Source organism: Macaca fascicularis, chromosome 1 (assembly GCF_037993035.2).
Source record: "Macaca fascicularis isolate 582-1 chromosome 1, T2T-MFA8v1.1".
NCBI classification, from domain to species: domain Eukaryota; kingdom Metazoa; phylum Chordata; class Mammalia; order Primates; family Cercopithecidae; genus Macaca; species Macaca fascicularis.
Window position 1 is genome coordinate 203,322,090 of NC_088375.1, and position 24,050 is coordinate 203,346,139.

Sequence of the window (24,050 nt, forward strand, 5' to 3'; positions counted from 1 at the left end):
TTGCACCATGTTGGCCAGGCTGGTCTCGAACTCCTGACCTCAAGTGATCCACCTACCTCCACCTCCCAGAATGTTGGGATTACAGGCGTGAGCCATCGTGCCCGGCCCAGAACAGGATTTCTCCCCTTCAGCACTACTGAGGTTTGGGGCCAGATAATTCTGATTGTGAGGGACTGTCCTGGGTATTGTAGGATAGTTGGCATATCATTGACCTCTGTCCTCTAGATGCCAGTGGCAACCCCTCCCCCATTATGACAATCAGAAATGGCTCCAAACATTGCCAGATGTCCCCTGGGAGCAAAGTTGCCCCCTGTGGAGAACCACTGGGGTAGAATAATTAGGCTAGTTTCTTTTTTTCTCTCCTTCCTTCCTTCCTTCCTTCCTTCCTTCCTTCCTTCCTTCCTCCTTCCTTCCTTCCTTCCTTCCTCCTTCCCTCCCTCCCTCCTTCCTTCCTTCCTTCCTTCTTCCTTCCTTCCTTTCTTTTTTGAAACAGAGTTTCACTTTTGTTGCCCAGGCTAGAGTGCAATGCCACAATCTCAGCTCACTGCAACCTCCACCTCCCGGGTTCAAACGATTCTCCTGCCTCAGCCTCCCAAGTAGCTGGGACTAAAGGGGTGCACCACCACATCCAGCTAATTTTTATATTTAGAGATGGGGTTTCACTGTGTTGGCCAGGCTGGCCTCTAACTCCTGACCTCGTGATCCACCTGCCTCGGCCTCCCAAAGTGCTTGGATTACAGGTGTGAGCCACCACGCCCAGCCTAGGCCTGTTTCTTTTCGATGCGGTAACACACCAGGCTAGGTAGTTTAAGCTGGGATTGTATGACACATGGGGACCAGGGCCCAGGGCCACACAGTGGCTAGAGGTAAGACTGGAATCCAGGGCTTTTGTGCCTGCCACAACTCTCTGTGAGTCATTCAGAACAGGTGGGCCGAGTCCAGGGGCAGCCAAGCTGAGGCCACGATACCTGGAGTGTCTCCCTCCTCCCGTGTCCACCTTCCCTGGCCATTGCCACATCCACACCAGTGCCCATCAGGCTCTGGGCTCACCTCTCTTGCAGCTCCGGGGTGGTCAAACCAAGCAGGTGTCTGGTAACATGAGCTGCTTGAAGTAAGATGCCCTGTCTGGGCCTGGTTGCTGGGGAAGGTTGCCAGGACCCAGGTCTCAGTGAGGAGTTTGCCATGGCCCGTAGCGGAGGTGGGGCATTATCAGAGAGGAGCGCTGGCCTTCCCACTGCGACCACCAAGCTGCCAGTCAGAGGTGAAAGATGGGTCTCCCTGCCACAGGGACGCGGACAGCCGTGAAGACGTGGTGGCCGAGCTGATTTAGGACAAGAGGAAGGAAGAAGGAAAGGCAGAGAGGCAGAGATCTAAAGCCGGCAAGATGGAGACCAGACCCAGAAACAGAGACGGGCAGATGGAGAATGAGACACACACGGAGAGACAGAGACAGGGTGAAGAGAGATGCAAACGCACAGAGACATAGTGACAGGGAAGACAGAGACAAAGAGAGACAGAAACGTAAAGATGCAGGAAGTGTGAGAAAAAGAGACCAGAGACACAAAGACATAGAGATGCCAAGTTAGATACACAGGATCCCAAACACAGAGGAAAACAGAGGGACCTACGAGAGAGAGCTAGAGACAGGGACAGACTCGCCGAGAAGGAAGAAAGAGCCACAGCAATTTCACACAGACAGAGGATAGAGACAATGAGAGACACACTCCGAGAAACCAAAGCAGCCAGAGAGAGTCCTGGTCCTCTGGTCTCAGTCTCTCCTCTGTGACCCCGAAGCTGCACCTGTGTGTCTGCATATGAGGATGCAGGTGCATAATCATGTGTGCTTATGCCATACCTCCTGCAGTGCATGGCTGTGTCTGTGCGCTTGGACGCTGCTTGCATGCATTTAGCCACTCATTCAATAGTGGGTGCCTGCAGGGTGCCAGGCTCAGCTGAAGGACGGTATTAATGGTGGACAGGGACACTCATGGAGCTTTCATGCTTATTATCGGAGAAAGACAACAAACAAACAAATACCAGAGCTATGTAGAGATTTAAAACAGGGTCAGGCTGGGCGTAGTGACTCACGCCTGTAATCCCAGCACTTTGGGAGATGGAGGCAGAAGGATCACTTGAGGCCAGGAATTCAAGACCAGCCTAGGCAACATAGCAAGACCCTGCCTCTACAAAAATATTTTTAAAATAGCCAGGAGTGGTGGTGCCAGCCTGTAGTCCTAGCTACTCAGGAGGCTGAGGAGGGAGGATCACTTGAACCCAGGAGTTCAAGGCTGCAGTGAGCTGTGATCACACCACTGCACTCCAGCCTGGGCGACAGAATGAGTCCCTGTCTCAAAAAAACCAAACCAAACCAACCAAGCAAACGAACCCCAAACCGGGATCATGTGATGGGGAGCAACTAGGGGCTCCTCATATCTGGTGATCAGGGAAGGCCACTCTGAGGAGTTGACTTAGGAGGTGAGACCTGGATATCAAAAAGCCACCCTGGCAAAGACAAGGGGCAAATCCTTGCCGGCAGAGAGAAGAGTTGGTGCACAAGGGCTGAGGGGAAAGTGAACTTAGTGAATTCAGGAATGAGAAAGGAAGTGAGTGGGTGGCTATAGCTTTTGGGGTGAGGTGGCTGGACAGGAAGGCAGAGGCGAGATCATGAAGGACTTGGCAAGGCCAAGGGAAAGATTTGGGGCTTTATTCTAAGAAGACTGATAAAACAGAGTGAAGCCAACGGATATGGGTTTGAAAAGGTCTTCCTGGCCGGGTGCGGTGGTTCATGTCTATAATCCCAGCTCTTTGGGAGGCCAAGGCGGGTGGATTACCTGAGGTCAGGAGTTCGGGACCAGCCTGGCCAACATGGTGAAACCCTGTCTCTACTAAAAATACAAAAATTAGCCAGACGTCGTGGCGGGGGCCTGTAATCCCAGCTACTTGGGAGGCTGACAGGAGAACTGCTTGAACCAGGCAGGCAGAGGTTGCAGTGAGCCGAGATTGTGCCATTGCACTCCAGCCTGGGCGACAAGAGCAAAACTCTGTCTCAAAAAAAAAAAAAGAAAGAAAGAAAAGTCTTACTGGCTGACGGATGGGAAGTAAGTGGGTGGTGGGGCCCCATGGCAGCAGGCAGATCAGTTGGGAGCTCTTGCAACAAACAGCCCAGCAGAAGATGATCGTGGCCTGGGTGAGGGTTGCAGCTGTGGAGGTGGGGAGGAGTAGATGGATGTGGGCTGTATTTGCGGGGTAGAATTGACAGGATTGGATGGGGGTGGTGGGGAAAAGGAAGGAGCCAAGGTTTACAGTTTTCACCTGAGCAACAGAATGAATTATGGTGGCATTTAAAGGGATGAGGAAGTCAGGAAGGGCATATCTGTGGAAGAGTAATCAATCATGTGTGATGTGTCTGCGTGTGAGCCCATATGCGCATATGCCAGGGCCCAGGTGTGCACATGTACATGTGGGGGTTCTGGTCCACTGTTCAAGCCTCAGACCTTTATACCATCTCTGCCTGAACGCATGGGGGCTCCTGGGCCTGTCCTGGGACCAGGCCCTGGGTTGGCTCTTCGCCCTGTCCCAGCCTCAGGGGCTACCCCTGCCATACGGGGATTCCCCAGTGGGGGGCAGAGGGCCCTTGGGCACTGCCAGCATCTGGGCATACTACCAGAAGGCCTTGGTAGCCCCACCCAGCAGCAGCACGCAGGCTCCAGGGCAGCTGGTGGTGATTAGCAGCATTGATTACCTCGTGGTGATGCCATCTGAGGTGAGGGCACTGAGCCCAGCCCCATGGGATACCCAGATTGCTGGCGTGCAGGGCTTTCTGGCACTGAATGCGTGTAAAAGTGTCAGCATAGCTGCATGTATGTATATGTGTACATGTGTCATTGTGTGCATGTCCCAGCTGGTGTTTCTCTGGGAGCCAAGTCTGTGTGGCCATCTATGTCTGTGTGCACACATGTATGTGCTGCAGGTCTGCAGGCTTCTCTGCTTGCATATTTGAGTAATTATGCCTGTGGGCACATGTATGTTTGCATGCACACATGTCTGTGTGTACATGCATGTGTCTGTCTGTGCACATTCAAGTATATGCAGTGCTGTTTGCACGCATTCTGAGAATTATGCACCTGTGTTTGGATATGTCCAGGGATATATTTCTGTGGGGTAATCTGGGCTCTTACATGTGTCTCTGTGTATCTTTTATGTGGAGGCGTATCCTGTGTGTCTACACATCTGTGTGTAACTGTTTCTAGGACCAGGGTGTGTCTGTGTGAACATGAGTGCCTATACACGCATATGGAGTCTGCATACCCAAGTGCTGTGCTAGAACTTTACCTGACTGCGTGTTTCTGGATGTGCGCACGCATGTGTGGAAGGGAGGAAGGGGCACGGGCACATTCCTAGACTGTGTCTATGATAGTGTTTCTAGGCGTCAGGTGTGTCCCAGGCTTGGCTGTTCCTGTGAGCACCCTTGGGGTGCTGTGGGAAGGCATCTGGCTCTCCCTTCTCAGGTTCCTCCATCCCCAGCCCAGTCACCTGCCCTGTCTGGGGCGCGGGTGGGAGCTGTCGGGATGGCACGGTGGTTAAGAGCACGTGCTGAGTCTAGGCTGGCTGGACATGAGTCCTGCTCCACCACTGACTAGCTGTGGGATCCTGGGCAAGTTGTGTTTTTCCTGTGCTGCAGATTTGGGAATAAAAGTGGAATTCTGCCTTAAGGTGTTGTTGCAAAGATCGAAAGAGTTAGCATATGTGAAGTTCTCAGCACAGAGCCTGACCTATGTGTGTTTCCCACCTCTCCCGAGTGCCCACTGCTGGGGCAGCACCCTCTGGCAGGGCAGGCGGGGCTTGTGCCCACCCACCCCTCAAGCCAGAGTGCTCAGAAGGCCCCACCCCCTCCGCTTCCCGCCTGCTGAGCTCAGCACTTCCCAGGCCCCACCACTGCCACCGCCACATCTGGGCCAGCTCCTCACTGGGACCACAGTGGGGCGCCTCTGTGGCCTGGTTGGGGTTTCCGCTGACTCAGCGCCTCTGGGTCTGGAGACGGGAAATCCCAGGCCTGACCCCCACAACCTCCCCCTGCGTTAGCGTTAGCTGGGGCCACAGGGCTGGGTGCCTTGCTTCCACAGGGCCCCCTTTAATTGGGGACGCTTAGTTTCTCCCTCTTCAGCCCAGCATCTCATGGCCTCTTGAACCTACTCTGTGGATCCTCAGCCTTGGTGCCAGTAAATTTGCTTTTGGTCTACAGGGGGAGGAGACCCTTGGTGGGGGATTCACCTTGGTCAACGGCCCTGCCTCTGGACAGAACTGGAAACATTACCAGCTCCTTCCGCCTCAGAGCTCCAATCTTTCAGCCCAGCTCAATTCCTCTTGCGTCCTTGGACCGTGAATATAAAGCAGGCCCCTCCACAGTTCTGGTATAAAGGCTTGAAATTCAGTCCCGTCCCCTGCCAGGGATCACAGTAATAACGATAATAGCAGCAAATATTTACTGAGCTCCTCTTATGTGCCAGACCATGTGCTAAACGCTTACAGCCTTTGGCCCATTTCCTGCTTACAGCAAAGGTCTATGAGGCACATACTCTCACGATCCCATCTTCCAGATGAGAAAAAGGAGTATGGTTACATAGCACATTTGGAACTGCAAAGCCAGAGTAGGGGCCAGGGATTTGAGCCCTTCCAACCTCATGGAGTAAGGAGGAATAAGGGGACTCCCTCAGTCTCGCTTCTCTGGGAGTCAGGCCAGAGCAGAAGGGGTTAATTTAGCACGGGGGGCGGGGGGGGGGGGCTGGGGGGGAGGGGATTCCCCCCTCCTCCCAGTACAGACAGACTTAGGGACTGACTGACTGGGAATGTTAGGCAGAGGAACTGGAAAAAGCTGACCACCAAGGCTTGGGTGGCAGCCACATCATGGGTGCCACGCACTTGGGAGGAGGGTCTCTACCCTTCTCACTCCACCCCTGTCCCTCCCCCGCACCCCCCGCCCCACAGCCTTCTGGGGGCCCAGCCAGGGACATGGAAAGGGGGGCACTTCAAACTCCAGGCCTGGCTCTTAAAGGGCCCGCAGGAACCCCCTTCCAGGGCAGCTCTGGACACGCAGGGTCCCGCCTAGCTCGAGGCTCACTCACCTGGCGGTGAGGCAGGAGGGGCGGGCCTGGGAGCTCGGCCAGACCCGGGGCGGGGCTGTGCACCCCGCAGTCCAGCCGCCTCTGCTGCTGCTGGAGCCCCCTCTCGGCCCTCCTCCTCCTCCTCCCTGGCGGGCCAGTCCAGCTGTGTTCCATTAGTGTCCCTGGCAGGTCCCCAGCCCCCTGGAACCGCCCATCTTCCCCCACCCGGAGTGGCCGGCAGTCCCCGGCAGGCGTGCGCCGGGCCGCAGACAGCCGGGAGAGCTCCAGAGAGTGTCAGGAAGCTGGGGACCTGTGACTGTCAGGGAGAGATGGAGAACCCCCAGCGGGCCTGAGGAACCCAGCCTCTGCTTCCTCCGGCTGCTGCCTGCACTGCTCAGCGAGGTGGGGGGATCCCCGGCCACCGGTAAGTGGGGATACAGTGGGTGGCCTCAGGGCTCTGGGCTGAGAGGCCCTTTCTGCCAGACTTGCTGTGTGACCTGGGGAAAGTGGTATTCCCTCTCTGGGCCTTGGTCATCTTCTCTAGAGCGAGATGAGCTCTAAACTCCATCCTGGTTCTGACTGTCCCTGTGCCCAAATCTACGCCTCTGTATTGGGGTGAGCCATCTCCTTGGAAGCTTCTCTGGCTCTGTCCTTGTAGCCCTCTACTCTGGCTGGAGCCTGAGGAGTGGCGACCAGAGACTAGGAGCCAGAAGGGGACAGGATCACATCCATCCTCACGCCTCCACATGCACCCACGTGGCGCCACAACTGGCAGCTCTTCTATTGGCTGGCAGGAGGAAGGCCAGGATAGGGTTTGAGAGCTGGGATGTGTATATCACTAGGATGGGGGATGAATAGGTTGGGGGCACAGTTCTGTCCCAGGGAGAAGGGGGCTGGAGTCCTATCCCAAATATATTGGGGTAAGGGGCCCTTTCTGTTTTCATTTCCTATCCATGATTGAGGGAAGGAAAATTGGATTCCATTAGAGTTGGAAGGAATGCAGTCAGACTTGCATTAGAACTTTCCAACAGGGAGACCTACAGGAGGGGTGGTCATAGGCTGGCTGTGCGCATGTGGGTATGTGCAAGCTGGTGTGTCTGGGTATATCAGCGAGCATATGTTTCTGTGAGCATGCCTGTGGGCAGATAGCTTTGTATGCACACTGGTACCACATATGTGTGTCCTTATGTACGTGTACCTGTGCATCTGCGTGTGCTGCGCTGACACATGCATGGCTCTGTGTTTGTGCACGTGAGCTGCCTGTCCTGGGGGAGGCCAGATGATGTATGGCTCTGCTGGCCGCTTGCTGAGCCTGCATTGATTTATCTGGGCCGATCCATCAGGGTTTAATAAAACTAAAAGACAAGCATCCATCAGTGGGTGGGGCGGGGAGTGGGCAGGAGGAGGTTGGCAATGAGGTCCTGAGCCCTAGAGACCTGCTCTCCTGCCCATTGTCCCCATGGGGAAAGCTTCCTTGGCCCCCTCACAGCCCTGTGGAAGCCTGTGGCCCACAATCTCAGCCCAGTCACCAGCCCCTGACCCTGTGGGTGCCTGGCAGGGCTTCCTGGCCTGAGCTAGGTGCAACTAGTAAAGTATCAGGCTGGTATAAATACCAGGACAGTGCACAAGGTGTTAGACTATTGAAATACTTCCATGTGTCTTGATAAATAGCCTCTGCTTTAAGCCCCCATCACTATTCCAACTTCTCTGGCCTTTTAAGACCTTCTAGACCTCTTCTCAATCCAGCAAGTGTCCACTGGCGCAGCCGGATGCTGCCTGGACACTATTTCAGTGCAGTAGGCAGTTTCTGCATTGCCTGAAAGCTGGTATCCATGCCATACCGGTGGTTAAATATTTTGAATATCACCTCTGCTCAAATCCTAGCCCAGGGCCTGTGGTTGGGCCTCTGAGAGAGACCGTTGCCTGGCCAGACCTCCTGCCACCCCAATACCAGTGCCTGGGCCCCACGGGCGGGCCACGACTTGCCCACGTGTGGAGTTGTGCTGTGTGAACTCAGAAATCCGCCTTCCCGGTGTCTGTGGTTTTCAGGTGCTGTGGCTGTAGCCGACCTCTTTGGACCAGGATGTGGGTATCCTGGGCTCCTGGCCTGTGGCTGCTCGGTCTTTGGGCTACCTTCAGCCATGGGGCAAATACAGGTGAGATGACACAGGAAAGTCAGAGTATCACAGGCCTGCAACTGGTTTCCTGGGGTGCTGGGGTCCTTGCACATATGTGACCATGTATGTGTGGTCATGTGGGCAATTATAGCAGAGTCTGGGCTCAGGGTGGTCTGAGGTGTTGGCGCCTTCGAGCCTACGTGCGGTGAGCTGGAGAGTGTGTGCACGTGTGTCTTCATATGTTTAAGTCTCTGAGCATCTCTCTGTTTGTCTCTCAGACTGGCTCTGTGCATTCGTATGTATTCCTGTGTCTCTGTGTGTAACAGGACAATCCCCCACCCCAATACGTAAGCCAATCCTGTGGACACATTGCTGGTAGGACCAGTGGGGTGGGGAGGAACAGGCGGTGAACTCTCCCTGCACAAGGACGCCGCCTCCCCAGAGAACCCCAAGTCCCGCTGATCCTTTTCATGGTGGAGACTCCATCCCTTTAGCTCACGTGCTTCTTCTCCTCCACGGCTGGCCCCGAATTTCTAATAAAAGGCCCGCCCCGAGGCCCAGACTCTGGATGAGACAGAGGGTGCAGCTTTCCAGGGCCCAAAGCCAGGGGAAGTTGACCGGGCAACTTGCCTGGCCTTGCTGGGTGCCCTCTGGGCTCAGTAGCTCAGCTGCCTAGCCAAGCAAGAACAGAACTCCTAGGACCCAAATCCAGCTAGGATAAGCAAAAAAACCAAGAAGCTGAGGTGAAAGGGATTGTGGACCCGGGTGAGTGCGGCTGCCTGCCCCTTGTATGTGCACACATGTGCTTCTGCTTGTGTGTGCGTGAGCTTTGCTCCCTCTCCCTCACTGGGTCCCTTGGGGGGATGGGACAGAGAATTTCAACATCTGTAGGAATCTGGGCCCATTGCCAAGGGGTGAGTCACCCATTGCTGCTGTGATGCTGAAGACAGTGATGGTCTTTCTGACCAGACCTGGGGGAGGGAGAGTCCGGTGGGGTCACTGGGACCGGGCCCCTGGGCCCCAGGATTTCTTCTTCCAGCCAGTCTAGCCAGGGAGTGCAAGGCCAGCTTCTAGGAGCTGTCTGCACTGTCTTCTCCCACCTATCCCTCTGCATTGATGAGAAGGCCTTTTTGATTCTGGCCTCTTTCCTGTTGTAGCACCTCCCCCAACACTTCTGCTCAGTCAACCCCAGGGAGATGGAGGCCCATGGCTGCCCACCTGTTCTTTCAGGGCTTTGGAAACCTGAATTACACTATCTCCTTCTCTGGGAGCCCTTACCCATTAATATGCCCTTCCTGGAGCTCCAAGGCCCTGGTGGTACCCTTAAGCTTGTGGTGCCCTCAGACCCTCAGTCTCTTCTCACTGTTTCACAAGGTGGTTATTCAGGTAAATATTCATTCTGTTGGCTCATACTTGTGTCTGGCCTGCTTGTCTGATTTGGACGTAGGAAGTTCCCATTGCTGAGAGCACATGTGCCAGCTGCACGTGTCATCCCTTGTGGCATGGGCACCTACAACTCCCACAGGTACAGACATGTACATATAATTGCACATAACACACAGTGTGCATGATTCTGACGTTTCCTTACCCCTGAAGAGCTCCTCTGTCCCCTACCTGGGTGTGCGTCATGGAGGGGCACATGTATAAACACACAGCCCCCCACTCCATCTGTGCTCGAGAGCCACCTAGAGTTTCGTGTATTCTCTCCCTTGCCGGCCTAGCTCCTGACTTGGGAGTGTTGGGAGATTTGGGTTCCTGGAGTTCTGGGCCTGCTCTGTTGTTGGCTCACTTAGTGAGCTTGGCCTGGGCCTCAGTCTCTGGGCCTCAGTCTTCCCAACCGTTTGCTGGGTTGCTGGGCCTCCAGGCTCCCTGGGGAGCCAGGGTCAGAAGGCAGGTGGTGAAGGCAGGATCTAGCTGATGGTCCAGAGTGAGGACTATAAACTTGCTCCCTCCCAGGTTCCCCAAGCGTCCAGCCATGCAGCAACCTTGGCCTGAGCGCACCTAATGCCCCCCTGCCCCTTCTCTTCCAGGTGCACATTGCCCACCTTCACAGCAGGAAGGACTCAAATTGGAACACAGTAGTAGCCTGCCAGCCAATGTGACTGGTGAGCGCCCATCCATCTCATCCCGCCGTCCCCACGACCTTCCTCTGGGAGTGATCTGTACCCCGCTCCGCCTGCTCAGCTGAGCTCTTCACCTGATGTCTCCCCCAAAGGCTTCAACCTCATCCGTCGACTCAGCCTCATGAAGATGTCTGCCATCAAGAAGATCCGCAACCCCAAGGGGCCTCTCATCCTGCGCCTGGGGGCGGCCTCCGTGACCCAGCCTACGCGGTAAAGGCATCCATGCGACCACTGAGAATCAACACTGACCTCAGCCACACTCCTCAGCAACTCTGGATGTGGGGCTTAAACCCAGGGGCCTCTCTGTGGGTCATTTCATCCCACCCCCTGCCAGGAGTCAACCTGGTCTCCACCCCTGGGCTTGCGGGGTGTGCTGAGAGGCGGTACCTGGCAGACCTACCTTCTGTCTTTCCCTTGTCTCTGGCCAGCAGTGGGTGGGAACATGTCTGCATCCTATGGGCACTGTGAGAACACAGGATGTGGGCGGGAACCTGGCAAGAGTCATGTGCGTGTGTGTGTGTGTGCGCGCGCACATGCATGTGAGTGTGTGCACCATGTGTGTGAAGTCCAAACTCCCACAAGCCCCTGGGTGGTCTGGCCCCTGCTTGCCTCTTCAACCTCAGCTCTCAAAAGGCTCTTTTTTATCTCTTGCTGCTCTAGTCATGCTGAACCCTTTCCATCTTTTTTTCAGCATCTCTCCTTCCACCCTAGGCTCAGTTATTCACCCAGAGTATTCTGGGTTCATTGGAAGTACTTATTCAAATTGCAATGCAATAGCGAAATAGTCATTCTGGGGGTTCTTTGCTCATGGCTTCCCTGCCCCCATCAGACTTGAAGGCTCCATGAAGGCAAGCACTGCCTCTGTATTTTCACAACTGTGTGTTTTTTTTTGAGACCAAGTCTTGCTCTGTTGCCCAGGCTGGAGTGCAGTGGCATGATCTTGGCTCACCATAACCTCCACCTCCTGGGTTCAAGCGATTCTCCTGCCTCAGCCTCCCAAGTAACTGGGATTACAGGAGCCTGCCACTACACCTGCCTAATTTTTGTATTTTTAGTAGAGATGGGGTTTCACCATGTTGCCCAGGCTGGTCTCCAACTCTTGGCCTCAAGTGATCCGCCCGCCTCGGCCTCCCACAGTGCTGGGATTACAGGTGTGAGCCACCGTGCCCGGCCTTCACCACTGTTATTCCCAGCAGCCAGACCCACACCTAGCTCACGGAAGGCACTCAGTAAAGGTGTGGAGAGTGAATGAATATATATGATGGAAGGTGTGTGCCTGTGGATGTCTTGGGTAGGCTCAGCAGTCCTGAGGGCCCACGGTGGGCAGCAGTTGGGTCCTCACTGGAGCCTCGGGGCACCCTCCCTGCTCCATCTCCAGACGAGTATTCCCTCGGGGCCTCCCGGAGGAGTTTGCCCTGGTGCTGACACTACTGCTGAAGAAACACACCCACCAGAAGACGTGGTATCTGTTTCAAGTGACCGATGCAGATGGGTATCCACAGGTGAACTTCCCCCGTGCCCTGATTGCTTCTTAGGGCATTGGGTAGTACCAGGCCAGCCCAGCTTTCATCCCGGCTTGTGATTTCTGGGATCTCCCTGCTTCATCCTGTGCCTACCCTCAAGCCTGCCCCCAGCCCAACAATACCTGCCTCATTCTTTCAGGATGTATAGCTCCTTGACCCCAGCCAGCTTTCTTCACTTCCTGGGCCTCAGTTTCCCCTCCTGTGAAATGAACTCGAGGTCCCTGAATGTGCCTGTGCTGACTCTGGAGCTCTGAATCTCTGTCCTTTCCCCTTCCAAATTCTACCCAGATTTCCCTGGAAGTCAACAACCAAGAGCGGAGCCTGGAGCTCAGGGCCCAGGGCCAGGATGGCGACTTTGTGTCCTGCATCTTCCCAGTGCCCCAGCTCTTCGACCTGCGTTGGCACAAGCTGATGCTGAGTGTGGCTGGACGTGTGGCCTCTGTGCACGTGGACTGCAGCTCAGCCTCCTCCCAGCCTCTGGGGCCCCGGCGACCCCTGAGGCCTGTGGGCCATGTATTTCTAGGCTTGGACGCTGAGCAGGGCAAGCCTGTCTCGGTAAGTGCTAGGTCAGGCCCTGACCTCTGTTCCTGCCTTCTGGGAACCTGAGTGAGCTTCCTGGAATCTGTATTGGAGCAAGTCCTTCTGCTTAGAATCTTCCCCTGCTTTCCTGTTGCCCTCCAAATGCAGCGTAAACATATTCACCCGGCATTCAAGGTCCTTCATGATCTGGTCCTTATAAGTGTCTGCAGCATTGTCTTCCTTTACCTCTCTCCATGCAGCTCTGCTCTGATCAATTCCATCCTAGCCAACCAGCTCACCGAGTACTTTCACACTGCTGTGCCTTTGCCTACACTGTTACCTCCACCTGGAATGCCTTTCCTTGCATACTCATCTGCTGAGTAGCTACCAGCCCTTCAAAGCCCAGCATGAATGGAACCTCCTCCTCTTTTGTTCCTCTGGGCCTCCTCTCCCTCGCTCCTGTGCGCACAGTTTTGTTCTGCCTTTGGTGACAGCTCTATTTTTGATGTCTCCCAGGCCAGCCTGGAAACACCCTGAGGTCACATCCTGGGGCGGAGACATCTCTGTGCCTCCTGGGGGGCCAGGACACAGAGCTATTTGATAAAATGAAGTGAAATTGATGTACGTGTCCCCTGCAGTTTGACCTTCAGCAGGTGCACATCTACTGTGACCCGGAGCTCGTGCTGGAGGAGGGCTGCTGTGAGATTTTACCGGCAGGGGTGAGTGGCCCGGCCCTTGGACTGCCCAGGGACACACTGTGCTGGAGATGAGGGTCTGGAAGGTGATGCCTGGAGGTCTTAGGAGGAGTTTGCTCCTGTACTGACCCTAGCCCTGCTCTTCCACTGAACAGTGCCCCCCAGAGACCTCCAAGGCCCGCCGGGATACCCAGAGCAATGAGCTCATTGAGATCAATCCACAGTCTGAAGGCAAGGTCTACACCCGCTGTTTCTGCCTGGAGGAACCTCAAAACAGCCAGGTGGGTGGGCAGGACAGGAAGATGCCAGCACAGGCAGGTATACGTGAGATACCCCTCCCCTGAGCTGACTGACGTCTGCCACCAGGGTCAGTTGGCCATGGGCCCATGGCAGGAGGGGCACTGGAAGCCCTCCCTATTTGTACACCACCCCTAAATGATTCAAGGAGGCAGAGACAGCCCACTGGCCACCACTGGGTGGCCCTGTGCCCACCTACCTATGGGTGTTGAGAGTGGTACCATCTACCTCTGGCACTGCCTAGACCCTCATGGATGCCATCCAGACTCTTCTGATGAGGGCAGGACTAAGCTTGTCCCTCAAAGGCAGTTTCTCCAGGACAGAGGTACCTGGGATCAGAGGTCAGGTCATACTGCTTCCCCACAGGGATGGCTCAATCTCCTGGGCCCAGGGCCAGCCAGTGCCAGACTGGTTTTACACCCAGCACCGTGGCCAGCTGCCCTGCCCACTCTCAGGTTCTTTAGAGGTGGCACGGAAACCTGGTTCCTCCCTTAGCCCCACCCCCTGGCTGGCAGTCTCCCTGCCCGCCTGGGCATCCTGCCCAGCCTTGGGCTGCAGGAACACAGGATGCCATTGATGCATGGTCCTGTTTGCTCTGACATCACATGGGTGGGTGGGGGAGAAGGAAGGGGACCTGTTGGGGCAGCCGCAGGGGCCTGAGCGGGCCCTCGATGCCCCAGGAGGTGCCAGATGCCAGGCTGAGGGCATACCTGGGGTCCATGCCCCCTGCCTGGGTACCCCTTTCCAGCATGGGCCCCAGAACTTCCCCCTCCTCAAGGATTTCTCTTCGCTCTGTCTGCCCAGGTGGATGCCCAGCTAACGGGAAGAATCAACCAGAAGGCAGAAAGGGGAGCAAAGGTAGAGGTGGGGTGTGGAGGACCCCACATGCCATCAGTCTGCCCTCTGTGCCCCTGTAAACCCCAGGGATAAGGTGCTCCACTCCCACTCTCCTCCCGCCTTTCCCACCTCCTGGACAGAGCTTAGGACATGTAGGTGCCAGCTCTGATCAAGAAGGACGGATGGGGGTGAGACAGATGCAGTGCCTGGCACTCTCTAGAGTGCCCACTCCTGTTGGTTTGGGGGTAGGGGTGTTGGAAACAGTGCTCGGCCTCCTGAGCTCCCTGCCCATTCCCACGCCCCCCACCCTTCCCTCAGGTCCATCGGGAGACAGCAGCCGATGAGGTAAGCCTCCCAAGGGACTGGCAGCAGGGGAGGTGCCAGCGTGAACCCTTTGGACCAGGCTTTGGGCACGGAGCCTCAGCATAGGGGTGCTGGCTGACTACACAGCTCCTGGCATTCCTTGGGGGCCTGATGCTGGGCCCTGTCTGCCCACTGCCTCTCCTTGGGTTGGGGGGTAGGTAGCCCTGGAGGACACTCCTGCTGAGTTGGCAGCAAAGGGCCACAGGCATCATGGGGAGAGCCCAGCCTTCAGTCACGGTGCCCTTGGATTCTGGGCCATACTCTGCCCCAGCATGCTGTGTGACCTAGAGTGTATTGCTATTCCTCTCTGGGCCTCAGTTTCCCCTTCTGAAAAACGACTGTGGGGCTGGGTGGGTGGGAAATGAGGGGTGAGGCTTGTTTTATAGGATTCGTATTTTCAGGGTCCCCTCAGATTCCACTCAAGACATGTGTGATGTTCTGTGGGCCTGATGGTGATGGAGGTGGGGAGGGCTCACTCCAGGGGCTCAGAATTGACCTCTTGGCCTGCTTTTCCCTTTCAGTGTCCACCCTGTGTCCATGGTGCCCAGGACAGCAATGTGAGTGAATGGAGGGTGTGCAGGGTGGAGCGGGCAAGAGCCGGGAGTGGACGTTGCCTAGAGCTGGCTTGGCAGCCTCCTGGGTGAGGACAAGGGGGTCTTTGTACACTTTCATTCTCACTCCCTGCCTATCTCCCAGAGCCGGACTTGACCCCCACTGCCATCCCCACCAAGCCAGGGCTGTGTAGAAGAAAGCCGGTGACCTGCCTTGTCATCTGCAGTGTGTTCGGGTTCAGGGCCTGGGCAGGGGGTGGTGGCCGGCAGGACTGGGGTGGTGGCTGGCAGGACCAGGGCCTTGGTTGCTGATTCCAGCTTTGCACTCCCCACAAGGTCTCCCCCTGCTCTGGTGGAGGCTTCCTGCGTTCTCCTAGAGGCCTAGAGAAGGGGAAGAGCTGGCTCAGCACGCGGCAAGGGCTCCCACAGCATTGGTTCGGGGCCTGCTATCCCTTTCTAGCTGGCCCTGGTCCAGCCTTCCTCTGGGGGTCCAGAAGGGCAAAGAGAGGGGCTCAGTGTGAGGCCACCTGGCACCCAACTGTGCCTCTTCAATAGGCAGCAAGAGTCACCATTTTTCTGTGGTCTAACATTCTGAGTTGACCTCCCACATTGGTCCACCAAGGGCACAACCCTGGCTCCCCTCAGCTCCAAGGCCCCCTGACTTTGAGGGATATCAGGAGTACCTCCTCTGCTCCCCACCCCCTCTTTCAATCCAGTCCCCCACCAAATCTGGTAAGGCTGATGGTCCCCAGATGTGCAGGGGTTACCATGGAAACCAAGCAGCCATGTTATCCCAGCAATTGGGAGGCAGAGCTAACCAAAGCCAGGCAGGTTAGAGGAGGTAGGTTAGACTCTCTGCAAATGTTACAGGCTGAGGAAATGGAGTCCGCTCGCTAGTTTGCCTGGGAGGCAGAGCAGGGACTGGGATACAGGCTGCTGGTCCTGCTATCATGCTGTGTGACCCTGTCTAAATTGCTTGACTTCTCTGGGCCCCTGGTTTTCTCTCTCTACTGGAAGTGTGATGCCCTCTCCTCTGTCCCTTCAGGTGACACTTGCTCCCTCTGGCCCCAAGGTGAGTCCTAATGGAGAACAGGACATTCCTGTCCTCTTTGGCAACCCCAGCCATTCCCACAGCATGTGACCCTGTGGCTGTGTGTTTATATCAGGGCCACCTAAGCCTGTATGTGTGTAGGGTGATTAGGTGTATGCGTGGTAGAGAAAGCAGGGAGTTGTGTGTGTACAAAGATGCTAAGAGCTGCCCTTTTCTGAGACCCTTCTGTGCACCAGGCCCTGGGCCAGAGCTGTGCACATTTGTTACCCTTCTGAACCCTCTCAATACTCAGCCTGCAGCGTGGGTGCTATCATTTTACTTCAGGGGAAACTGAGGCCCAGCTGTGCCCACATATGTCTGACTAGATGTGTTAGAATGATTGTGTATGGGTGTGGCTACATGCATCTTTGGGACACATGTTTGCATATGTATGGCACACAAAGGCTGGAGTTGAACCCGTGTACCTGTGGGCCTAACGAGGCCACAGAGCTTGTGAGTGACGGGGAGGGAAGCTATGCAACTGTGAATTAGGCTTGTATGTGCTGGTCAATACCGTTTTATTGATGAAGAAACTGAGGCTCGGAAAGGTGACATGACCTGCTCTGAGTGACATGCTAGCAAGTACAGGGTTTGAAGTCCGGCAGCCTGACACTCAGCCAGCGTGGGTTTCTGCCACCGTGCGTGTGTGTGTCCATACGCCTCCAGCTGTGCTGTGTGTGAGCTGATGTGCTTGGGTATGGGTGTGGGGGATGGGATACCCCCCTTGAGACTGTAGATTTGCCATATATAGTCTCTTGGGGTAGGAGAGCATGTGGATGAATGGGTGTGGAATCCACATGCTTGTGTGTGGTGGGGGGAGGGACGGGGCAGGACACTGCTCACATGTGTGCGTATTTTTGTACCCATGTGTGGGGGATGGGTGGAGGGGGACAGGGGTGGGGAGAGCTTCCTCGAGGCTCCCATGTGCCCCCTCTGGTCCTAGCTTCCATTCTGGTTTCACTCTCAGGGAGGGAAAGGTGAGCGGGGCCTGCCTGGTCCACCAGGCTCCAAGGGAGAGAAGGGAGCACGGGTAAGTGTCTCAGCCCTGCCCGTGGCAGGACCTTTGCCAGCTGTGCCCTGGGGTGAGGTGGGATGTGAGCCATCATCTCATCATCCCAGCAGAAAGCCTGCAGCCTGGCCCAGATCAGGGGAGTGGGGTGAGGGCCAGGGTCTTTCTAGGGGTTCAGGTGTGGAAGCCCCTCTTTTCTAGGGATACTTAGGACTATGGGGTTCCCAGGCCGATCCTCCTCACAACACGTCTAGGGGACTTCCCCAGAGTTCCCACCCCTGATCCCTTGTTGCCTACCCTCAGGGCAATGACTGTGTTCGAATCTCCCCGGATGCCCCACTTCAGGTAAGACTTGGAGGTGATGCCTGCTTCAGGGCCAATATGGGGCCAGCCCCTGGGGAGGGGCTGTGGGCTTGGCAGCCCATCAGGTGACCCTCTGCCCCCGCTCAACACCATGTTCCCCTGTTCAGTGTGCAGAAGGCCCAAAGGGAGAGAAGGGGCAGTCAGGAGCTCTGGTGAGTGTGGGATCAGGGATAGGGCAGGGGTGCTGGGTCCAGGGTCCAGCCTTACCCTCCCTTCCTTCCCTCCCTTCTTTTGTCTCCCCTCCTCATCTCAGGGACCCTCAGGACTCCCAGGCTCAACAGGCGAGAAGGTAACAAGCCTGGATTTGGAGGGGCGGGTTCTAGGGAGGTCTGCAGGCTCTACAGCCATGAGCAAGGAGGAATTGGGGTTCTCTTAGGAGAGGATGTCAGTGGGCACAGAGCTGGCAGGACCCTCCTCCCCCGCCCTAGTCATCCTGCCTTGTCCAAATACCCAACCGACCTGGAGGGAAATGCCACAGATTCCCCCAGTGAGTGGCCTGGCTGGTCTGGAAGTTCTTCCTGTTGTCTACCCTCCCGTGGTGATTGAAGCCATTCACTCTCAGGGGAGACAGAGACCAGGGGTCTAGAAGGCAGTTGTCCCTCCCCCAGATGGAGCTGCCCAGCTGTCCCAGGCCTTTCCCTCATCCTGGTCACTGTGTTTCTTCCTTCCCCAGGGCCAGAAAGGCGAGAAGGGCGATGGAGGCCTCAAGGGTGTGCCGGGAAAGCCAGGCCGGGACGTAGGTGCCTGGGACCCCCTTCCCCACCACAACCCCCAGCACGGGGTCTGAGAATGCTGGGATTTAACCTTCGGAATCCAGCCTCCTCCCCTTGCTCACACAGGGTGGGGAGGGGCTGTGCCCCAGGAGGCACAAGCAGGGACAGAAAAGGACCTGAGCCCAGGCCTCCTTAATCCCAGCCTCAGAGCCCCGAACCCCTAACACCCTAAGGTTGACAATGTGCTGACCTCAGGGCACCAGGGTGGGCTCTGGTTTGGGGGAGGGGCGGGGAGGGTGGGACAGGTGGGCATTCACCTCTCCCAGTGGGTACACTGAAACATAATACTCACTAAACATAGTACTACTAACATTCATAGCCCAAAAACTAATGACAGCCTGATCCCGTAATCTCACATGATTAGCGTGCATGATAGCCAAGCCTCAGGGCTGTTTGTACACCCTCCCCCCTTATCCCCCGACAGGGCCGGCCAGGAGAAATCTGTGTCATTGGGCCCAAAGGGCAGAAGGTGAGTTGTGGATGTTTGTGGGGTAGAGATGAGGTGGCAGGGCTGGGGTAGCAGGTCTCTGATGCCCACCTTATGTCTGTGCCAGGGAGACCCTGGCTTTGTTGGGCCTGAGGGGCTGGCAGGAGAGCCCGGACCCCCTGGCCTCCCTGGACCCCCTGGGATAGGACTGCCTGGGACCCCGGTGAGTACCTCCTTGCTTCTCCTGCTGCTGTGTTTTTCTCAGAGACCCCTCTCCCACTCTGGCCAGGGAAAGAAGCGGGGAAGATAAGGCTCTGTCCCAGGAGTCCTGGCTGGAGGAGAGGGTGAGGGTAGAAGATCTCGCTGTGGTGAGAGGTCCCTGGAAACTTCCACTTGACTCTGTTTCTGCCCTCAGGGGGATCCAGGTGGTCCACCAGGCCCTAAGGGAGACAAGGTAAGCATAGATGGGAATGCAGTCACGTGGGGAGCTCCATGCTTGACAGGAGGAGACAGGAGAAGGGGCCGGGGCAGCTTCCCACAGGGGAAACAAGTCCCAGGGAGGAGGCCAGGCCTTTGGAGGAGGAGGCTGGGCTCGGCTTGGCCAGGCCCCTTGGCGGGGAGTGTCCTGTCCCCATCCCGGTGCTCATTGAGGTTGAAACCTTAGCCTGTGTTCCAGGTATAGGGATGGGCAGGTCTAAGTGTTGTAAAGACCAAAGTGGACTTTGCTGGAGGGCCCGAGCTCATTTTAGGGCCTTGTGCCTGGATGTGCAGAAAGCTCTGGAAATTTCTGTCTGTGATGCTGTGGTTTCCCCGGGGTCGCGCGGATCACCTCCTAACCTGTGCACAGTGAAGGGGCACACAGACGCCTCATTTTCTCTCTTCCTTTGAAATGACGTGGGTTAGACATGGAGGGCAGGCAACAGGAACCGACCAAATGGGACAAATGGCGATGGGGAGATTTGGCAAAGAATGTTCTGCCATCACAGAGGGGCACGGGTGGGGAAAGGGGAATGCACCGAGGTCGCATTGGCCAGGAGGCAACCCCCTTATCCTTTCTTCTGACCACAGGGCAGCTCTGGGATCCCAGGAAAGGAAGGCCCTGGTGGGAAACCTGTGAGTGACTTCAATCCAGTGGGGGAGGTTTGCTCTTCCAAGGCCTCTGGAGGGAGGGGCTAGGTCCTCCAGCCCTCAGTTGGCACACCAGCCCTCTGCCCTGGCACTGATGCCCATTGCCTCTTTTCTAACAGGGGAAACCAGGTGTGAAGGGAGAGAAGGTGAGTCCCAGGCCTGGCTGCCCAGATCGGGGTGGGAATGGGACCCCCCTCTCTGCAAACGACAGTGACCATCAAGGGCCCTAGGCCTAGGGGTGCTGGACCTTCCTCAGGGGCCCCCCACCCTTTCTTCCTCTGATGTCCATGTGCAATGAGTACATAAAGAACCTGGCTTGGGGGTGAGCTGGGTTCAAACCCTGCCTCCACCACACACATGGTTATGAAAGGTCTGAGTCAATTAGCTTGTCTCTTAGCCCAAGTTTCCATGTCTGTCAGTGGGACACAGTCATGTTTCAAGGCTTACAGCGAGGATGTAGTTCTGTGCCGCCCTGGAATCTTGTGGTGAATGAATGAGTCAGTTGAACAGGAAGCCCCAGCGGCATTCCTGCTGTCCACTTTGATGTTGGGGGTGGGGCTCTGGCAGACCCAGCGTCTAAGGCTGGTATGTGCAAGAGGCCCTTTGCCTTCCCCGGGGTCTCAGCCCCACCCTGTCCACTTATTGCCTTTCCGTTCTGCTAGGGTGACCCCTGTGAAGTGTGCCCAACACTGCCTGAAGGGTTCCAGAGCTTTGTCGGACTCCCTGGAAAGCCAGGGCCCAAAGGGGAGCCTGGTGATCCTGTATCAGCCAGGGTGAGTGCCCAGGGTGACCACTGAGGGACCTCCCCCAGCACACAAAGAAACCTGGGGGCATGATCATAGAGAGGAGTTGGGCAGAGGGACTGTGTACTTCTCATGGCTACAGAGAGATTATGGGCAGAGAGTCTAGGCTCTTATGGTATTAAGGGGTCTGAACCACAGAGCTCAGGGCTGGGCTAGAGTGCCACCTCAGGTCTCCATGGCAACCTCCCAGGACTTTCCAGGAGACTCTAGGATGCCTTTTGGGCAAGCTGGGAGGGAGTCCACCCTTATTGTGAGTGAGGCTGTGTCCTAGGATTGGGTGTGTTTTGGGGGTGGAGGAAAGGAGTGAGCAGGACTGGGTGAGCCCCCTCTCTCACAGACCCCTTCTTTCAGGACCACCCGAAAACTGTCGGACAAAAAGGCGACAGGGTACGTGCGGGAACTTTCCACTGGGGTAACTTAACCTGGCCTCATTCCCTCCCCCGCCATGCTCCTGCTTGTTATGTGGGTTGATGAACCCTGCCTCTGGGGTGCTGGCCTTGAACCCTATGGGACCCCTAGGTGTTTGGATGGTTTGCGTGTGTGACATTGCTGTCCTCGCATATTGCCAGGGAGTTTGGGGGTGCCCCATCGTGCCCTGTCTCAGCCCATAAACCTTTTTTTTCCCTGCAGGGAGACCCTGGCATCCAAGGCATCAAAGGAGAGAAGGTGAGGGAACCCCGCTCTCCTGATTGCCCTCCTCTGCCTACCTGGGAGTATTTCTGATCCTTCCTCTTCTTTACACAGGGGGAGTCCTGCTTGTCCTGCAGCTCGGTTGTAGGGGCCCAGCATCTTGCATCCTCCACAGGGGCCAGTGGAGATGTGGGCTCCCCTGGCTTTGGTCTGCCTGGCCTTCCGGTGAGTGACTACTTTCTCCCAGTCCAGCCCAGTTCAGCCCATCCTTGCCATACTGGTGATCTCCTTGGCTTTTCAGATCCCAAGTCTCAGGGCAGGGATCAGGAGGGAGCGGAAGTGGCAGGTGTCCCAGGCCTGTCTCCTCGTCCCTCCCTCCGTCCCTGTGCTGCCCCAGGCTCCTTGCCCTGGAACTTCCTCTTAGCACCTCTGGCTTCAGTTGTCTAACTGAAGAAACTGTCCAGCTACCTGAAGGACACAATTCCTATCTTATGTTTCTCTTTCCGGTTGGACACTGGGACCCGGGGAGCCTTGGAGAGGTGGGAGCGGGGAGATGTTGAGACTCTGTCTTGGTTGTTTTTCAGGGGAAAGCTGGGTTGCCAGGGCTGAAAGGAGAGAAGGTGAGACCTGGGTTAGATGTCAGGGACACTGGGGTTTCTAGGCAGGGAGGCAGGGGAGGAGCGGCGCGGGCGGGGAATAAGGGTAATATAAACAAGAGATTCAGACGGTAAATTCACAGTAAAATTAATTTACTAGTGCTTTGCAGACTGGAGTCAAAGAATGTATTTCTGAGAGCCCTCATGTTCTGTAAGATAATTCCTTAGTGTAGGTGTGATGATATTCTAAAACTATTAAGCACATTCAAGATTACTTTATAATATTGACAATATGTAACACTTCTTTATTGCTTATTATGTGCCGGGCACTATTCCAAATCTTGTAAGTGTGTTCACTTGTTTTGCCCTCCCAGTTTTTATGGGGTAGGTGCTCCCTTATTCCCGTTTCACAGATGAGGAAACAGAGGCACAGAAAGGCCAAGTAAATTGCCCAAAGTTACACAGGTGATTGGATGCAGAGCTGGGATTGAGCCCAGGAAGCCTGGCTCCAGAGACCGTAATCTTCATTATGCCGCTGGGTCAATTTCAGTGCCTGTGTTAACGTATCTATTTATGATTGCATTGGAGACAAACGGCAGGCTTGAACTTCTAATGCAGTGTTACCCAAATGAGGGGTTCTGTGGGTGTACGAATGTTCAAGTGTGAGAAACACTGAAGTATGTGTGCAGACTCAACCCTAACAGGGGAAGCCCACGTGTCACATCGCATGTGGGGCCTTTGCACCCCCACCCCGCCTGCCGCCTCTTCCCAGCTTCTCCATCTCAGTCATCAGCTCACAGCCAGCCCCTCAAAGCCCAGCCTTACGGTCGTCCTCAGGTCCTCCACTCCTGACACTGTCCCCTCCTGCCTCTAGCCCCCCAGCGAGCCCTGACAGTTCTGCCCATGAGGGTTCTCTCACTCCTCCACTTCTCTCCATGCCCACCACTGCCATGGTAATCTGCGTTCCCATGGCCTCTCTCCTGCATGGTGGAACCTCCTCGGGCCTGCCCGTGGCCACTGCAGCCCTGCAGCAGTCCAGTTTTCATCTGGTAGTTTTTTTTTGAGACGGAGTCTCACTCTGTTGCCCAGGCTGGAGTGCAGTGGCACGATCTCTGCTCACTGCAACCTTCGTCTCCCAGGTTCAAGCGATTCTCCTGCCTCAGCCTCCCGATTTGCTGGGATTACAGCCGTGCACCACCACACTCAGCTAATTTTTGTAGTTTTCGTAGAGACGGGGTTTTGCCATGTTGGCCACGCTGGTCTCAAACTCCTGACCTCAAATGATCTACCCTCCTTGGCCTCCCAAAGTGCTGGGATTACAGGTGTGAGCCATCGTGCCTGGCCTTCATCCAGTAGTTTAATGTGGCTTTGTAGAATAATCAGTATTTCCCTCCTTACAGTCCCTCTGTGACTTACTTTCTACCATAGCTCTGCTGTGCCTCACAGGACCCCGGATGCCCCAGCCCCCATCCTTCCCACATTCATCCACTTCTTCCCCTTCTCTTCTGGTTTACCGTGCTTCAGCCATGTGAACCTTCTTTCCATTATGGAATATGTCTGGACTACTCCCACCTGTCAGATTTTGTACTTGTGGTTCCCACTAGAAACATCTAGAATGTTTTTCCTTTCTACCCTCCCCCTATCCTTTCATTGGATGACCTTATTCTCATTCTTCTGGTAATAATCAGGGTTAACACCTCTCTGACCACCTCCACTTACTCTGTCTCATCACCTTGTTGATTTCCTTCATAGTACTCACCATTGTTTAAAATGATTTAGAAAGTTCTGCATGTGCAAGCTCAACAGGCATTACTGTTTGTGCTGCTCACTGCTGTCTACCCACTGCCTCAGCCCAGTGCTCCGTGTATAAAGGTGTCCAATGAAAGGCTGTTGGAAAAATGCATTCATGATTTTTGTGTTCTGAGCCAGGGCTGAGGGTGGACTGGATTCCATGAGGTGAGGCTGGGAGGAGAAATAGGGCTTCTAGCCCCTGGCTGGTCACAGACTCCCTTGGGGACCTTGGAGAAAGCCCTCTTCCTCTCTGGACGTGAGAGGGTAGTCTGGACATCCAAAGGGGCTGCTTTTATAGTTTTGGGTTTGCAATT

The 24,050-nt window shown here is 55.7% G+C and overlaps 1 protein-coding gene across 11 annotated transcripts in view; it reads left to right on the plus strand.

Annotated features, from left to right (window-relative positions):
- The first annotated feature begins 6,340 nt into the window (after window positions 1-6,340).
- COL16A1 (collagen type XVI alpha 1 chain) overlaps window positions 6,341-24,050 on the plus strand; it is a 51,447-nt gene continuing 33,737 nt past the window's right edge. For 4 of the 11 annotated variants that reach the window (XM_045375997.3, XM_045376003.3, XM_045376011.3 and 1 more), the window contains exons 1-27: window positions 6,341-6,525; window positions 8,151-8,257; window positions 10,249-10,323; window positions 10,434-10,551; window positions 11,720-11,843; window positions 12,153-12,419; window positions 13,022-13,102; window positions 13,234-13,359; window positions 14,180-14,233; window positions 14,531-14,557; window positions 15,097-15,132; window positions 16,172-16,198; window positions 17,160-17,246; window positions 17,529-17,570; window positions 17,696-17,740; window positions 17,842-17,877; window positions 18,262-18,324; window positions 18,786-18,830; window positions 18,916-19,011; window positions 19,204-19,242; window positions 19,857-19,901; window positions 20,036-20,062; window positions 20,579-20,689; window positions 21,071-21,106; window positions 21,350-21,385; window positions 21,464-21,574; window positions 21,934-21,969. In XM_045375997.3, the coding sequence (XP_045231932.2) occupies window positions 8,185-8,257; window positions 10,249-10,323; window positions 10,434-10,551; window positions 11,720-11,843; window positions 12,153-12,419; window positions 13,022-13,102; window positions 13,234-13,359; window positions 14,180-14,233; window positions 14,531-14,557; window positions 15,097-15,132; window positions 16,172-16,198; window positions 17,160-17,246; window positions 17,529-17,570; window positions 17,696-17,740; window positions 17,842-17,877; window positions 18,262-18,324; window positions 18,786-18,830; window positions 18,916-19,011; window positions 19,204-19,242; window positions 19,857-19,901; window positions 20,036-20,062; window positions 20,579-20,689; window positions 21,071-21,106; window positions 21,350-21,385; window positions 21,464-21,574; window positions 21,934-21,969 (1,863 nt within the window). In that variant the 5' untranslated portion in view covers window positions 6,341-6,525; window positions 8,151-8,184. Of the gene's footprint in view, window positions 6,526-8,150; window positions 8,258-10,248; window positions 10,324-10,433; window positions 10,552-11,719; window positions 11,844-12,152; window positions 12,420-13,021; window positions 13,103-13,233; window positions 13,360-14,179; window positions 14,234-14,530; window positions 14,558-15,096; window positions 15,216-16,171; window positions 16,199-17,159; window positions 17,247-17,528; window positions 17,571-17,695; window positions 17,741-17,841; window positions 17,878-18,261; window positions 18,325-18,785; window positions 18,831-18,915; window positions 19,012-19,203; window positions 19,243-19,856; window positions 19,902-20,035; window positions 20,063-20,578; window positions 20,690-21,070; window positions 21,107-21,349; window positions 21,386-21,463; window positions 21,575-21,933; window positions 21,970-24,050 lie in introns of all 11 variants that reach the window. The other 7 variants (XM_015439239.4, XM_015439249.4, XM_074012807.1 and 4 more) reach the window with 6 other exon arrangements.